Below are 17,619 nucleotides of genomic sequence, written 5' to 3'. Positions count from 1 at the left end.
CGATATCAAAGACAATACAGACTTTTTAAAGCAGAGCTTTCCCTGCCAGATGAGTACTACTTTATCCTAGAAGCATATTACCGGTACAGCTGTTGCAGGCAGCATCTGCTGGATCTAATTACCATGTCTCTGTGCCTGTCAAAGAAATACTATTTGCCTCCATGACTCTGTCCAGTAGCCCTGAACAACAACAAGGGAGGTCCAGTAATGTAGGTCTTATTAGTGTGAATAGAGGGAGGAGGTGAAGACGGGCTCGTGAGCAGGCAGCGATCCCCTGACGCTCATCAGCCATCACATCATGTGGCTTATTAGACAGCTTCTATGTGGTGCAAATTTACTTGCAAAACTAGTAGGATTTGATATCAACCTCACTGTCCTTCAACTAAATGTACAAAAACATCTGTAGAGACTGTGAGGTTTGAAGCGGTCAAAAACAGTAAATTGAAAAGTAAAAGTAGCGGATATTTAATCAATGGCTGTATTGAAGTAGTTGTGAGGTCCCTAACTTGTGTATTTCTATTTTATATGATGACAACAGGCTACTGTATTTTAATTTACACCACTACATTTATCTGTGGTTAAAAGTTACTTGACGTATTAAGAGTACTCTACTGATGTAGCCGGCCCCTTAAATCTCATAATCAGGTATCAGAGTTGGTGCAGTAGAACCAGATTCTGTGATCCACACGTCTTCCTGGTGGCTACATTACCCACAATGCAATATGACAGCCGACACTCTGTGGTCAGAGACTCAGGTGTGTCGTGTTTGTGGTGGCTCATGAAGCCTTTTGCCAGAGATGAGATGAAGGCGCAAAGGCTTTAAATTATTAAAAAAGTACAATTAAGACCTCACAAATCTACAATATGTAACAAACTCTCTACAGATGTATTCCTCAGTACCTGTTTCCATAATATTTCTGTGCTTTTAAAATGATCAATGTAGGATTAAAATGAAGTATTTTGACTATGTTGTATTCCTCCTTTTACTCAAAAGGACCTATAGAGTCATCAACCACTGCTTGAAGGAGACTCTATTGACGTACATTAATTCCCTAGAGACATACCTGGTGTTAACCATTACTACAGCGTTCTGCTTTGTGAAACCCTAAACTTTAACCTTAAACCAAGTGAAATCTAATCTTTAACCTCATGGAGACCTGCTTGTTGTTTTGTCATGAGATGCTTGTCCACACCAAATGATTAAAGCAAAAGTTTGCCCAAATTTCACATGAAGAGGTCACTATGAGGCAGTCAGGCACAGACAGACAGACAGACAGACAGACAGACAGACAGACAGACAGACAGACAGACAGACAGACAGACAGACAGACAGACAGACAGACACACACACACCAGCTCTTTTTTTTTTCATCTGCGGCAGAAAAGCCCCAGAATGGGTCTTTGATGAGTAAGTGATAGAGTTAGAGATGCTGTAATGAAGTTTCATCTCGCTGTAAGAGCAGGAAGGAAACATCTCTCAGGTACAGTATGATGTTATCGTGGAGTCTAATGGAGTCACTTACAGGGTTTCAGCAGTATGCAACAACCCCCTGGTCTCATCTAAGTGTCTTTACATTGATTTTCTGATCAGAATACATCAGATAATCACTTTGTTACGCTGTGTACATACTGTATGTCTATTCCTGATGTTTCTTGTTCTTTAACATAATAGTAACTGTAATGATACTTGGCCATAATTGTGGTGGTTTACTGTTCACTTGATCATGTGGGGCTTTTCTAAATACACAAACCATTGCATGATACAAAACAGGCACCTGCATAAGGCAACTTGAGTGTCTGGATCTATTTAATGTGGGTGATCCAGTGAAAATCCTACATTATTACCTTGATAACCTTTGTTTAGTCTGTCCTGTCTCAAACAGGAAAGCAGACAAGCACACACAGACACATGCATACTCACAAATCCTGTTTTCAAACCAGGCAACACCAAATTTCAACTCTGTCCTTTTTAGGAAATACCTCCTATGAGCATATGAGATCAAAATAAGGACCTGACATTTTGAGAACTTGGCATTCACACTGATTAGATCATCTCAAGGGGTCATTTTATGACTTTCAAGGTTGAATGTGAAATTTAAATGCCCTCGCTTAAGGTGCAGGTGACCTCTTGTCTTGTCCTCTTGTCAGGTCAGATTGGATCAGCATTAAGATTTCCAGGTCAGTTAAGATGTAAGTGAGGAAAGTAGGTTGGCAAAGAAACTAACGACTAAATTATTATACAAGTCTAAAGATAACACAGACCCAACACTAGCTAGAATAGATGCATAATGATTTACATAGAAAGCATCAATACTATTCCAGTCAAATCACAACTGCCAGTTAATTGTAAATAAATATCTGCTGATTTACAGATATAAGATAAGACCCACTGTGCAGATATAAACTCCAAACCAGTTTCAATGTGTTATTCCTGATATGAGTATGTGCTGTATATTTCTAAACACAGCTGCTGCAGACTGTATTTATTCACCTGTCCATCCTTGACAGCCCGCGCTGCAAACTCAGAAACACTCAAACACCTGCCATCTGCTTACACACTCAACATAACGCATGATTTTGGATCTGTGACTGTGTGTGGGCGGATAAACACAAAGATGTCGTATGAACACCGAAAGTATATCAAAGTAACTGTAAAGAAGCTCATTCTCTCATAACCATTTTCATTACCAGGTGTTGTGCAGATGTGACTCGAGCCTGAAGCATCTGTGAGAGGGATATCCGATGGTAGACAGGATGGAGGCTCTGAATTCATCCCACACCACCAACAGCAGCGGGGCTGACGACACCGGCCTCTTCTCTGGAAGTCCATACACAATAGTGGAGATTGTGCTCATCATCCTGGTGGCTGGATCTCTGAGTCTGATCACTGTCATTGGAAACATCCTGGTCATGGTCTCCATAAAGGTTCGGCTTTTCTTGTTTTGCTCACTCATGATTAATGAGCATGTTTCAGGACATCCATCTCTGGGCACCATGAAAAAGCACATCCAGAATTACAGATAAGAATACAACATGTGCAACCCTGGGTGTGTGTCTGTGTGTGTGTTTGTGTGGGGGGGTAATCTAATAGAAATGAGAAAACACACATCACATTTTGCAAAAAAGATTAGCATCTGACAGCCTGCTTCATGTTGTTTCTCTAAAGGTAAACAGGAACCTGCAGACCGTCAACAACTACTTCCTGTTCAGCCTGGCCTGTGCAGACCTCATTATTGGCATCTGCTCCATGAACCTCTACACCGTCTACATCGTGATTGGCTACTGGCCTTTGGGAGCGGTGGTGTGCGACCTGTGGCTGGCTGTCGACTATGTGGTCAGCAACGCCTCGGTCATGAACCTGCTCATCATTAGTTTCGACCGTTACTTCTGTGTCACCAAACCACTCAGCTACCCAGCGCGCCGCAGCACCAAGATGGCGGGTCTGATGATCGCAGCGGCCTGGGTCTTGTCGTTCATCCTGTGGGCTCCGGCCATTTTGTTCTGGCAGTTCATCGTAGACGGGAGAACCGTGCCACCAGGTGAGTGCTACATCCAGTTCTTCTCCAACCCGGCGGTGACTTTTGGGACGGCCATAGCAGCGTTTTACCTGCCGGTGGCCATCATGATCTACCTCTACTGGCGCATCTCCAAGGCCAGCCGCAGCCGGGTGAGGAGGGACAGCAGGAAGACCTCGGGTACCAGTCTGGGAGAGGGCCCCTCTCACAGCCAGGAGGACGCAGGTGGGAGCCAGAACAACTGCAGTGTGACGAAAGAAGCTCAGGAGGAAGCTGCAGATGGGAAGGAGAAGGAGAAGGAGATGTTGCAGCAGCCAAACGGAGGCAGCCCATGCAAGGAAGAAAGAAACGACCAGGGAGACTCAGACAGCATCCACGCTTCAACGTCCAAAGACCCAGCTGCCGTCCCCGAGTCATCACAGACAGGATCGAATGGTGGGAAAAAGACCAATCAAACACAGCCGCCTTCTCCAGAGAACTCAGTCGCTGACAGGCAAAGTCTGGTCACAAGGACACTGTTAAAGGTACCTTTGATTATCGTTACAAACACCACATATTATCAATCGTGAACTGGACTGGAATTCCAGCTATTAATATTTTCCCATGTCCTCCAACCTTAACAACCACATCGGTCGTGTTTTATGTCTGCAGCACTGCAGAATGGACCTTGGTTGTCATGGTTATCATAATAAAAACAGTGACTGTACCGGCCTACTATTGTCACCACCGCTACGACAATAAGGGTCATGGCTTTATTAGGTTTTGGCACAAAAGGTCCTTCCTTGGGGTTAGGTGGGAAAAAGTAGTTGGTAAGGGTTAGAAACAGATTATGATTTTGGTTAACTGGATACTAAATATTGCTTTTAGAAAAACATGCAAACATACACTCCTCAAAAAAAGTTGGGAAATGTTTTTTTCAGTCAGTCATTTGTGCTCTTTAATATAAATAATACCAATTGGTGTTGTATTTTATATCATTGGAAAGCCTGATTAGTCACCTTTACAATGAGTAACTGTGGGAGTGTACAATCATCCAATCCAGCAAGCAACTCAAAACAAGAGTGAATACCAACAGGAAAATATTGCAGGGGGTTTTTGACACCTTTTTTGGGGGCACTATATGTTTTGCTCATTCCATGAATCTTTACAAGTGGTACCTCATTGTAAAGGTGACTAATCAAGCTTTCCAATGATATAAAATACAATACCAATTGGTATTATTAAAGGGGAGAAATGAATCTCAGTGTACTCGCATGCTGACATCAGCATCCAGCTGAATGCACTGCTGCTCCACAGAGCCACTGGCATGGCTGTGGTCTTTAAAATGTATTCAGCTTAATGAAGTGTTTTGGTGTCTTTCAGCTCATTGTTTAGTTTTTTTTAGCCTAAATATTTGCTGTTCATTGTTCTTCAGCCACAGACATAAAGCTCTGAAATCCCACTGCACACCACCAGCTCTGCACCACATGATAGAGACACACTTGTAGCGCTGCAGCAGAGAATGAATGATGGAGCTACTGTATAGGATGCCACCAGAAACATGACTCCAAATGAAGTCAGCCATTGAGAGTAAATTCCAGCTTCTTTTCCTCTTTTTTCCAGGTAACAAAGCAGAACGCTGTTGCAAAGTGGAAAAAGAAGGGCATTTCCTCCAGGGAGAAAAAGGTGACACGCACCATAATGGCCATCCTCGTCGCATTTGTCGCCACATGGACGCCGTACAATGTGATGGTCCTGATCAATACCTTCTGCTCCGTCTGCATCCCAAACTCCCTCTGGACCATCGGCTACTGGCTCTGCTACATCAACAGCACCATCAACCCGGCCTGCTACGCCCTCTGCAACGCCACGTTCAAAAACACCTTCAAGCACCTGCTCCTGTGTCAGTACAAGAACATACGTTCAGCACGATGAGGGTGGAGATCCCGCCTCGTGTCTGTGATGGAGTCAAAGTAATGTGATTAAGTGAATACTGAAGTGAATATAATGTTAAAAAGATGCTCGAGGTATGTTGTTCTCACTGTGCAGTTTGGTTTTCACTTCCTCCCACTGCCACTGAAAATAAAACTGTGTTTAAAAACGTATAATAATACTTAACTTTAAATGATTTTATAAACAGACATGGTATTGTATTATAACACTCTGGACAATGCATTCTGGTGGAAATGCAGTGTATTGTAAAAAATGTACAGTTGACAGTGATTTAGGGTTTTACCTTGACAGGACGTTTTCCTCTCTTGCTCCTTCTACATGAGCTTGTGCAGTATGTTGTTTTAACATGCAACCTGTTTTTACCCCTGCATTAAAAAGTGGGGTTAATGTGATAAAAGCATATGTCAACTATAAAAAAAAAAAAAAGATTCACCGCATTGTTGAAATATCCTGTATTATTACCACATTATTGTATAAAGAGACAATGAGCTGTGAAATGGAAAAAAAGAATCAGCTGAACTGAAAAATGGCTCTGAATTAAGGAGAAAAATATAACTATCAGTAAATGTAAAATGATGTGTGCGTGTGTGTGTGCATGTTGTAAATTTACTCAGTCATAAGCTAATAACATCTGTAATCCATGTTGTTGTGAAATGAGCCAAAGTGTAAGATTTGTCTGTACCTTCTCATCTTTCTTCACGTTCACATGTTTTCTCCAAATAAAAGAGACCATGTCTGAACATTTCATTAACAATCAGTTTTCTTTGTCAGAGAGGATCTCGTACAGTATGGGGCTCAGGATTAAGGTGCACAGCTGCATGAGAAGGAGCAGGTTAGGATATCTAGTTCACTGCTTTTGTCTCTTATGTAACCACAGTCCTTAACACGATGCTCATCATCAAAGATTCAGTTTTTTCACCACTTGTTGGTGGATTATACAATTTATGTTTAATAGGTATATTCCCTGAACAGGGACATGTGAGGAGAGTGAAACAATAGAAGCAATAAAATCCACACTACAGATGTTCCACTCAAATATTTTCTATGATAAAACAGATTAGGGAAGAAGAAACCTGGTTCAAAGACAAAATAAAACTCTGTCCGATCAAGCAAAAATCTATGATTAGGTTTCTTACAGAAATTATCCCTTTAAAGGGTTCAAGTGAGAACCTCACTAGTTTTTAGAGGGTCATTTTTTTTTACACCCCTCCCTATTTAACACCAGCATCTGAAATTCCAGCACTGAAAGAAATGAGGATCAGAGGAAGATCTGAGACGGGGTGGGGTGGGGGGGTTTATGAGGTGTCTCTTTACCACGACTCCTCCCTTGGACTGGGGTGTCATAAACCTCTCCTCCTGGTTTCGGTCAGACACAGAAACAAAACAGACCGATCTGAGCTGAAACCCTCTCCCTGTCCTGTGGTGAGAGAAGACAGGAAATGTTTCTCTGAGGCAGCTGTGGAGCTGTTACGCCCTCTAGTGGAAGAAAAAACGACTCTCTTGATACTCCTGCACAAGAAATTAAACAGAACAACAAATAAAGATTTGAAATGAATAATTCAGGAGTTTTTTTTTGTACAAAAATCTCTCTTTGTTTCTAATTTGCATTTTATTGTATTTTTTATTTGTCTGTCCTTTTATGGCTCATATTTATTTTTTATTAATATTTCTAAATCTTATTACATTTTGTGCTCTATGTCCTGTATGTTAATCACTGTGCAGCACTTTGGTAAACATTTATGGATTGAAAATGTGCTATATAAATAAAGTGCATTGGACTGGATTGTTTTCATCCGCTCACTGCTGCAGTGGCACTGGAGCCTCAAGGCACTGCAGCTTAAGAAAGAAACATACAAATACACAAAGTGCTCCAAATCCACAAAATATCTTATTCTATCTCACGATCAGAGTAAAGGCCAAATATAACAACAACAAAATACAGTACAAACCATCTGGGACGCACTTGTTATCAATTCGTTTAACTCCCAATGGCATTGAAAACAAGTTTCATCTCAGTTCATCACTTTATAGTGTTGCCTGGAAACAATTCTGTTGTGTTGTGTGATTTTGCGGCGGCGTGTGTTGTCATACTGAAGTTGTTGTTTTTTAATTTGCGGTGCGTTTGTGTATTTTGATGTGTTTTCTCAAGTTTTAAATTTTCACACAAAAGAAGGACACTGAATTTTAAGCGTTAGAGATCTTCCTCATGAGGTGCCCGTATGAACATTTCCAGTTTCCATAGGAGCGCTTGACTGCTGTTTCAAGACAAAAGCTCACAGCTTCTTTTCACACAGTTGGACAATATTATTAAACTGAAATGTTTAACTAACCTCTGTATTTCAAGCCTTTTAAAACTACAGCTGTCTATTTTGGCAAGACATCATGTGCATACTTTTATCAGCCATTCTGTTTGGCACACTTTTCACCTGACATCAGACATCAGACATGTGAGGGAGGTGGTTTGTCATCATGGGGCCACTAATGCCGCCGGCAGAGTTTTATGTAAACATGTCAGCTTGCCTGTTTGTTTATATTGTAACCCCTGTCTGTCTGTGTAGCAATCATTTCTTTGTTATCCAGTGTTATCAAAGACAACACAAAAACAAGAAGCGGCTCCATATGTCTGAGTACAATCACTGCTTCTTTTGACATAAACAGACTCTTTCCGATATGTGGCCTATGAAAGAAATGACGCATACAAATACTCTGAAATCTGGCTGCACTCAGGGAGTTACATTCCTACATTTCCAATTTACATTTCCCTCTGAGACAAAAAAGCTGTGCTCACATCGATGTTTACCCTGTACACACTACATCCATGGCTAATTGTCCACTTTACATTTGGTCAAAGCAACCCATGAACTGCTGCTGTTTAGAGTAAACACACACATACCAGATGTATGTGGGTAGCGTATGGTTGAGTTGCCCCGCGAGCATGAATCTAATTCACTTTCATTACTGACTGCCAGAAGAGTCGTGGCAGAGGAAAAGGAGCAGACGACCTCCTGGGAGGACCTGTCGCTACCTGTTGATAATCCTGAACCAGATATGGAGGAGGGAGCGGAGCTGAATGGAGCGGCAGCGGGGAATGCCACAGAGGGCAGCACCAAAGACCAGTGTAGCCCTAAGTGCAGCCCGAACCTGCTGCAGATGCTGAAGGCGGCGGAGAGCAGGTGCACTGCTCAGGGTCAGGGCCAAGATGGGGCGGAGGCTTCAGAGACGGGAGAGACGGTTACTGAAGCTCTGAAGACGGACATGGTGAGCAAGGACCCTGATACACTTACACTTACTGACTCCACAGGAAGCGTGAACCTGCATATGCTCAGGCTGTTAATGATTTTGGTTGCAATGCGCACGTCTCTTGCAATGTTTGACCAGCCACCTGACGTAGCTACTGATTTGGTCTCTCTCAGAACAAACTTGAAAGGGAACTCATCAAACCCTGTAGCATAGGTTAAAAAAACAATTCTGTGGTGGTCGACTCTGAAAGAAATATAAAAAATAAAACCACCTGAATCTCAAAATGAAGGATTAAAGATGAGTGACATTGTGGGTAATGTAGACACATGGTTATGACTTGGAAGAAGACTAAATGAGTACAACCTGTCTGGTTCTGCTGCATCAATATTGGCCTTTTCAAAGTGTCCATAACGAGTCTAACAGTGTTATTATAAGGGCACAATGCCACACTAATATGAACAGTGATTAGTATCTCACTTTGTTAAAAGTGACTAAGTGACAGATTCAAACCAGAGTGGTCAACATCAGAGCAGCAGAGAGTGCGATATCCTGACTGTTTTTTAATGTGTCTTCGGCTGCATGAACTGCACGAAACTTTCAGTGAACTATCTGATTTCTAAAATAACCCTAATGACATCACTGTGATATCATCTGCAGTCTTTTTTTAGTCTCACTTTACAAAGCCCCCTCTCCAGCCACAAAAGACATTATGCAACTGCTTTCATAGGCTGTGTGTGGTACTTTCCATGATGTGATGATGCAGGCTGAAGTGACCAGCATGTGTGACGCTCCTGAGCCACTTAGCAGACAGGAAACGGTTAAGTCCGGCTGTACTGTCTGATTTATGAGCAGAAACCTAAGCTGCCCTCTATGAACCCGAACGCAGCTTCAAGCTTTGTGTTTTTTCACTTTGCCGTCGTCTGTCGCTATAGGTGCTGTCCTCGTTTCTCTCACTAACAAATGAGTCTATAGTTGTGTGTATCTTTCTGCTGAATGTATACCCTGAGAGCAAAGTGCACTTCAGTGTACATATTCATATTCATCTGTGGCCTCAAGTGCACTTCGACTGAGCTTCTCTCTTCCTTACAATGCTCTTACTTGACTTCTCTGCATCTCCAACCTGTCCGTCTCCTCTCCGTGCTTTCCCAGAGTTCCCCTCTGTCTGACAAAGCCTCCATTTGTTTCTTCTTTCCACTCCCTCTGTCCTCTGTCCACCTGTCACCTGGGCCTGTTGGATGAGGGTGGGGCATAAAGCGTCACTGTGTGAACTCTGCATATAGTTCAGCTACATCAGCCAGCAGCTGTGTGTTACAGTGGCAGCGTTCAGCCAGCATGAAGAAAGCCTACAGTCTAGTCAACATCACTAAAGCCAAGGAGCAGGAGGCAGTGCAGTCCATCTGTATCAAGGTATCACTGCTTTTTGCTTTGCTTCTTTTTGGGAAACGTTTTTGAGTTTTCTTTTGAAGGGCAACAGGTCAGGTTTTCATGAGGAATAAGGTAGAAGTATGAAACAGTTTTAACTGATGTATACTTAAACAAATGTTTTAAATAATCATTTAAACTGTATATTTTCTTGTCTTCTCCAAGAGCACAGAAGAAATGTCAAAAAGTCATTACTGTTCGAAGCAAATCAGCGCACAGATTATCTCCCAAAAATATGTTGTTGTTTTTTAACACATACAAACTCACAGCAACTTCAGTTAAAACAATTATTGGCTTTCATTGGACCTTTCAGAGGCACCTTCAGTAGCCGACATGGTCTCTGGTCTCAGTTTTGTGACCATTAAGTTAACATTCACACTGCTCCGAGTCACAGCTTAATGTCTTTTTGTGTTGAAGATTAAGCAGCTGCTTGAGTAACAGACAGCTGTACAGAAACCTGTGTTCACGTGATCATTACTTGGTGCAAAAATACTGTTACATTTTACACCAGTTTGTCTCTGAAGAGTTACAAGTGCTTGAAAACACTCCAGTCGTGTGCATGTTACTTTTTCTTTTTTTTTTTTTTTATCTCTGTATCACCCTGACAGAAGAAACTAAGGTCACACAAGTGTCAGTAACTTAAAACCTGAAATTCACAGGTAAGAGGTTTAATCGCTCTTACTGGAGATTTGAGGGTTCAGTTTGAGCAGCAGCATCACTTGAAAAATGCTCCACTTTAATCCTCACTCAAACTGATACCTTTTCCTACTTAGCGCACTAATGCAGCTGTAATGAATGTCATTTATGAACAGAAAGCTTCAGGATGCAAGAGTTATTTCCAAAAACAATGGAAATGTTTGACTTGAAGTTCAAATAATTATTTATTTCACACCTTGTTGATGTAAGAATATTAGATATTATTTGTCTGCATGTCATTCAGCCCGATCTTTGTATTTTTTGTAACTCTTAATCCAGTCTATGGATATTCTCATTCATCCAGGTCATCGTTCTTTTCTGGGCAAATTGAATCGTAGGCAACTGGACTTGTATTTGTCTGGGAAGACGTTTCGCCTCTTATCCAAGGGGCTTCATCAGTTCGTACGCAACAAGTCTCACTAGTCCGCACTAGTTGGACGAATCCAGCTTCACTCTGAAACTGTCTTTGTGGCTTCTTCTGAACTGACAACTGATGACAGACTCTCGGTGACCTGTTATAGAGGTCACAGGGCTCCATACTAACATTTTATAGGAGCACAGTGGCCCCTAACTTAAAATTTTAGGGGTGCAATCAAAATTTTTTAAATCGACTTTCAAAGCAAATATTTCCTCACACACATTGACCTGCAACTGACAATGACAGATTCCATGTTTCATCAGTGTTAAAAAAAACTGCAATTTTACTGGTTGCACATGCGCAAGTAGATGAAAATTTTACTTACAATGCCTCATATTTTAGAGGCAAAACACCCCCATTTAGGAGCAATCTGGAGCCCTGGGTCACAGCACAGCAGAGGGGTAGAAGAGAGGGGCAGCTACACTTTTTAAGGGCTACTCCAGCAACTCCACACTTTGGTGGCATGTCTCTTTAAGTGAATGCCTTCAGATTTGATCCAACAGTGTGATCTGCAGTACACAGCAGCTCACACAGTTAGGCGTGTATTTTTCAGAGGTAGGGTCACCGTGGGGGTGTGTCTGCTTTGGTGCGTGTAAGGAATAAGCCCTCACTAAGCTAGCAGAGTGTGTAAGTGTGTGCAGTGCACGTGGTGTGCATGTGTGTGTGTGTTTTTGGGGGGTGTTTTTTTGGAGCTGGACTCGTAGCTCAGGCTCAGGCAGCAGAGACAGATTTAGCTGCCAGGGAGCAAACATGGCCAAGTGGGATTCGTGTGGCAGCAGCCCAGCCTTCAGACAGCCACACTGGATGGTGAGACAGCAACAGATACAGAGATGAGTCAGGGCACCAACAGGCACTAAACTGTTGGTGTGATAGTGACACGCTGAGAAAGAAAAAAGGTGGTAGTTTAACAGAGACTAGCTGTGATGTTTGGTGCTTCTGTGCAAATCTGGCATCAGCCGTGTCTAGCATGACTTTGATGAGAGACTACGCATGTGACCTGTCTCTCTTTCACTGTGTTGTTTACCCTGTGTGTTTGTGTCTCCACAGCAAATACAGTTCACTGACCAGAAGCAAGAATTCAACAAACGTCCCACCAAGACAGGCCGTCGCTCTCTGTCTCACTCCATCTCACAGTCGTCGACAGACAGCTTCAGCTCTGGTAAGGAAACACACAAACACACACTCTTAAGTCTGATCACATGTCTTTGAAATATAAACTGAGCTAGTTCTGGTCCCAGCAGCACGAGAACTACAGGCCCCCTGGATTAGCCTTGGCGCTTTCTCCTTCAGCTAAACCTTCATTAAAAGAAAAAGTCTTCTGAAGAATTAAGTCTCTTTAATTTGGTCCTAATCGGCTCTGTGAGCCTTTTCCCAACATGTCAATCACTGCCATAGTTTATGCAAACTTCAAAGACTCAAAGAAAAGACTCACCTAGCTCAAGGCTAGACTCCAAAAATGGCACCAGATACAACAAAAACAAAACAAGTTCCAGTCCAAACCACATATCTCTTTAACCACATTCATTCTTGGCTATTATATTTTACCAGCTGATTGGTTTTAAACAAAATCTCATTTCTGTGTTACAGTGGGCAGTGACAGCTCTGACGATGAGACTTCTCCCAAAGACAAGCTTCAGACAAACTCCAAGGGCTATTCTGACTTCTGCATCAAAAACATTAAGCAGGCTGAGTTTGGCCGCAGAGAAATCGAAATAGCACAGCAAGGTAAAACCACAGAGTCATCAAACCTCTGTTAATATATTTTCATAAGTGGTAAATGTATGATTCATGTAGTAAAATCTAACGAAACTCTTTAGAAGAAAAGTAACATGCAATGAGAGATGAAATGAGGCATCAAGAGATAAATCTAACATGTAGCTACACATCCATGATGTTTGTCCTCATGCTCAACGGTCACTGTCTGTGACATTTAGAAATGCCAGCACTGATGGTCCTGAGGAAAAGAGCAGGTGGGGAGAAACCTCTGACTGGAGCCAAAGTGGTGGGCTGTACACACATCACTGCACAGACAGCGGTCAGTTCAGCACACACACAACTGGCCTAAAAATCACTGACGTTTAGTCAAAGCCTTATAATTTCATGGTTATTCTTATGCGTATGCACTACATTCATCCTTTCATATCTTAAGTCCTGCTGGTTGTGAATGTGTTGGTCTCTTGCAGGTCTTGATTGAGACTCTGTGTGCGTTGGGGGCTCAGTGTCGCTGGGCAGCATGTAACATCTACTCCACCCAAAACGCTGTGGCCGCTGCCCTGGCTGAAACAGGTAGGCTACATCCAACCAGCTGTGTAGCAGCATCAGCAGCACTTGCCCCTCCTTTTTCTATTGCCCCTCTTAACTTCCTCTTTTGACCATCTCATTCCTTCAAAGGCATCTCAGTGTTTGCATGGAGAGGGGAGTCAGAGGACGACTTCTGGTGGTGCATTGGCAGATGTGTCGCTGCTGACACCTGGCAGCCCAACATGGTAGAGTACAACTATGGATGTATAATAGATCATTGAGTGTAACAAGGCAGTGCAACTAGTTGTAACGAATGAAATTTCGTTAAAAATGTAATTAAACTTTTCCTTATATTAAACAATAAACTTACCCGGTGGTACTGAACAGCTTTGAGGGGGAAAATAATAAATCGGCGCCTCGGTGACGTCATGTTTGCAGTTTGGCTAATTAACGAGCTAAGCTAAAACACTATGCTAAAGCGTTGGCACTCTTACCTAACCTGCTTATTAGTGCTAGTATGTAAAACATAAATAAATAACTAAAATAAACAACGCCTGGAATTGTATTTACCTCACAATACAGCAGCGCAGTTTCCGTCTTTCTGGACAGCCTTTCTTTACGTGAAGAACCGTCACAAACAGAGAGATGCCGTTTAGCTTAGGTGAGGTGAGGCCCCTAGCACCCACCTGTTGCTTAGTAACCACGCCCGGCCTCATGGGGGTCTTGGACTATAAACCGTCTTTGGTATAACTTAAACCTTATTTAAGAAGCGACTTATGTATATTTTCGGCCCCGTAGAGTTGTCATACAGGTGGAAATCAGCTAAGAGCTGTAAAGTAACTTAGCATATCTTCCCTCAAGCGGCCATTGGCGAAACTGCACTGTTTGGTAAAGGTGAGATAGAGCCTGTTGATTCCGGTTGATTCTTGTGGGACAAAAATGTCACAAAACCTGTAACCATTTCTGTACAAATAAATAGCCTATATAGCCTACGGTAGGCTAGCTATAATCATGTGATATTGATGGCACTATTTAAATACATAATTAAAACAAACAATAAGGCTATATTTCAGCAAGTCAAACTGAATCTATTGACCTTTGTCCTTTAAAAAAGACTTTTATTATGGTCGGATGAACAGTGGCTTTAGATTCACCTTCACTTTATTGTGTCACAGTTACAAAGGCTGTGGTGATGGAAAGTGTATCTTTCTTTGTCACTCTTGGTAGATTCTGGATGATGGAGGTGACCTGACCCACTGGATCTACAAGAAGTACCCAAGCCTGTTCAAGAGGATGAAAGGCATCGTGGAGGAAAGTGTCACAGGCGTCTATCGGTCAGTTCTCACACAAGTCTCAAATTTTGCTACAAATACACAAAGTTGTTCTAACCAGCTCACATGTGTGTCTTTGACTGTGTTTCAGCTTGTACCAGCTGTCAAAGGCCGGCAGGCTGTGTGTCCCAGCCATGAATGTGAACGACTCAGTGACCAAGCAGAAATTTGACAACCTCTACTGCTGCAAGGAGTCCATACTGGATGGGTGATGAACCATGTTGTGTTAAAGATACTGTACAAACAGTGGTGGTGCTGCATGCAGCAGTGACCTGATGGTGCTTAACTCTTCTTTCAGGTTGAAACGAACCACTGATGTCATGTTTGGAGGAAAGCAGGTGGTGGTGTGTGGATATGGCGAGGTTGGTAAAGATAAAAATGAAATCTTCTCTTAAATAAAATGCAAATGATTCAATTCAAGCACCTCTACCAACCTCTTTTCTTTCTCGTAGGTTGGCAAAGGTTGTTGCGCTGCACTCAAAGCGTTGGGCACTGTCGTGTACGTCACAGAGGTGGATCCCATTTGTGCCCTTCAGGCTAGGTATGTATGAATGGAAGAAATGTGTATAAGCATATGTATTTATTGTGTTGCCTTCCTCCCAGTCAGAGCCACAATACAAAAGTCTGAACCCCATTCTTTCAACCCCTGTTCCTCTTAGCATGGATGGCTTCAAAGTGATGAACCTGAGTGAGGTGGTCAGACAGGCGGACATGGTCATCACCTGCACAGGTAAACTGCCTTCCTGTTATGGAGAATGAGAGAAAACACCCATCTTTGTTTTGATTGGGTTTTACTTAATTTTTATTTCTCTGCAGGAAATAGAAACGTGGTGGTGAGGGAGCATCTGGACAGAATGAAGTCCGGCTGCATAGTCTGTAACATGGGACACTCCAACACTGAGATTGATACGGTAAAAACATAGACTACTGTGTGTGTGTGTGTGTGTGTGTGTGTGTGTGTGTGTGTGTGTGTGTGTCTTTGCATTCTTTTATGTGAGTATGCGTACTTATGTGTGTTAAGTATCAACTGTTGCTCATTAGGGGAGTCTGCGGACTGCAGAGTTGCGGTGGGAGCGTGTGAGGCCTCTGGTGGACCATGTTATCTGGCCTGATGGCAAGAGGATTGTCCTGCTTGCTGAGGTAATGATGATGCTGTTATTATTGTTGTTATCACTATTGTTATACACATGGGATAATGTACAAAAATACACTTACAGTATAATATATCTCTGAAAGGGCTTGTGCTGCTCTATTGACTGGCTTTATCCCATTCAATACACCGCTAGTTACAAAACTCAATCATCACTTCATTTGAAATATTGAATTAAGATTATGTCAAGTGCAAACAACAGAAGTTGTTTTCAGTGTGTACGGGGTGGATATTCTTTACAAGGAAGTACCTGGTGCAAGATATCATGGTTAAACCAAGACCAACAGTATCAAACAAATTCGCCAAATATTTAAGGTACGGTAGTTTCACCAGTGATAATTGATCAATACTCATCAAAACCTCAATGCAGAGTGAATTAAATGAAACACTGTAGTTTATTTTACATATAGTTTCAATATACAACACATTTCAGGAGACTGTAGATTATTATGAGTGCTGCTGTTACCTTATCGCACATTGTTTCAGTTTTTTATTTTTCTCCCAGGGCCGTTTGCTGAACCTGAGCTGCTCCACAGTGCCGTCGTTTGTCCTCTCCATCACTGCTGCTACTCAGGTGTGGTAAAGTGTTTCTCCTAGAGATCAATTTAACAGCATACTGCTCTTTACTCCTCAAATGTATCAAAACGAAAATGTCAGCACACCTGCTATTTTTACAGTGGTCACCTGTGGTTGTGATAAAGATGTTGACACCTGTGTTTCAGGCTCTAGCTCTCATAGAGCTGTACAACGCTCCAGAGGGACGATACAAACAGGACGTCTACCTGCTGCCAAAGAAGATGGGCAAGTCTTCCTCTTAAATACCCCAAAACAAACACTACCTAAAGTTCACTATCAACAAAGTAATAAGGTAAATTTTAAAATGCCTATATGTTTATATTTTCAGATGAATATGTGGCCAGTCTCCACCTGGCAACATTTGATGCTCATCTCACAGAGCTGACTGATGATCAGGCCAAGTACCTGGGCATAGGCAGACATGGGCCCTTCAAACCCAACTACTACAGGTAAAGACAACAATGATATTCTTCACATACAAACAATGCACAGGGTTGATTTAACAAAAAAAATCCTATTTCAAATACTGTAGGTATTAACTTCTGGACATAAAGCTGAAGAACAGAGGACGCGCTGTTGTGGATTTTATTCTGAAAAACCTCTCACGGTCCTGAGGACAGTGTTCTCTATAGTCTGAATGTGATATATATTCACTTCTTTGTGTATGTGCAGTTATATCTGTATCTGTAATCAAGGATATTTTGGAGCTGATTGAAATATGAATCAAAAAACAAAGTTGCTGAATGTTTTCTTTTTTACTCTTGTACCTGGGCAGCAAACATGTTTATACATGTAAACTGTTTAATTCTGTCATTGCCTGTGATCCTAATCAACCTAATTAATCTGTGAGATCTACACACAACCCATTCAAAATGTCACAACAAGATGCAATTCTTGCTATAAATCCCAGATATTGGTGGTGCACAACCCCAAATGATCTGTGTTCACGTACAGTATTTATAGCTCACCAGTTGGCCCTGATGGTTGACACAAGAGTTTTTACCCACTAGGGGGCGTAAGAGTATAATTCTTGTTTTTGAGTGCTACTAGCATTCATCATAATTTCTCCCAAAGGCCTCACAACTTCCCATTATTCAC

At 42.1% G+C, this 17,619-nt stretch overlaps 2 protein-coding genes and 1 long non-coding RNA gene across 6 annotated transcripts; 2 read left to right on the top strand and 1 right to left on the bottom strand.

Moving 5' to 3' along the window:
* Positions 1–2,155: 2,155 nt before the first annotated feature.
* Positions 2,156–6,187, top strand: LOC146985986 (muscarinic acetylcholine receptor M2-like). Its single transcript, XM_085779520.1, has 3 exons — positions 2,156–2,925; positions 3,167–4,039; positions 5,118–6,187. The coding sequence occupies exons 1-3, from the start codon at positions 2,743–2,745 to the stop codon at positions 5,427–5,429; spliced, it is 1,368 nt and encodes a 455-aa protein (XP_085635646.1). The 5' UTR covers positions 2,156–2,742; the 3' UTR covers positions 5,430–6,187.
* Positions 2,783–14,122, bottom strand: LOC146985985 (uncharacterized). Of its 2 annotated transcripts, XR_015036009.1 has the most exons (5): positions 14,040–14,122; positions 9,775–9,915; positions 5,731–5,800; positions 5,537–5,570; positions 5,321–5,451 (listed from the first exon to the last, which is right to left on the bottom strand). It is a non-coding gene; the product is annotated as an uncharacterized LOC146985985 (long non-coding RNA). The 2 variants fall into 2 exon arrangements; XR_015036008.1 differs by lacking the exons at positions 5,321–5,451; positions 5,537–5,570; positions 5,731–5,800 and adding an exon at positions 2,783–2,985 and having other exon boundaries at positions 9,786–9,915.
* LOC146985984 (S-adenosylhomocysteine hydrolase-like protein 1) lies at positions 8,346–17,291 on the top strand. Of its 3 annotated transcripts, none has more exons than XM_085779516.1 (17): positions 8,346–8,705; positions 12,271–12,382; positions 12,811–12,948; positions 13,158–13,258; positions 13,407–13,509; positions 13,615–13,709; positions 14,692–14,798; positions 14,887–15,003; positions 15,094–15,157; positions 15,248–15,336; positions 15,455–15,525; positions 15,612–15,706; positions 15,837–15,935; positions 16,451–16,519; positions 16,668–16,746; positions 16,850–16,970; positions 17,054–17,291. In XM_085779516.1, exons 1-17 carry the CDS (start codon positions 8,361–8,363, stop codon positions 17,058–17,060), a joined length of 1,812 nt encoding a protein of 603 aa, XP_085635642.1. In that variant the 5' UTR covers positions 8,346–8,360; the 3' UTR covers positions 17,061–17,291. The 3 variants fall into 3 exon arrangements, with proteins under 3 accessions (XP_085635642.1, XP_085635643.1, XP_085635645.1); XM_085779517.1 differs by lacking the exon at positions 8,346–8,705 and adding an exon at positions 9,933–10,094; XM_085779519.1 differs by lacking the exon at positions 8,346–8,705 and adding an exon at positions 11,830–12,030.
* The last annotated feature ends 328 nt before the right edge of the window (positions 17,292–17,619 follow it).

Source organism: Trachurus japonicus, chromosome 6, assembly GCF_045865225.1.
Source record: "Trachurus japonicus isolate A0001 chromosome 6, Traja_1.0".
Taxonomy (NCBI): domain Eukaryota; kingdom Metazoa; phylum Chordata; class Actinopteri; order Carangiformes; family Carangidae; genus Trachurus; species Trachurus japonicus.
This window is presented reverse-complemented; position numbering and strand designations above follow the sequence as displayed.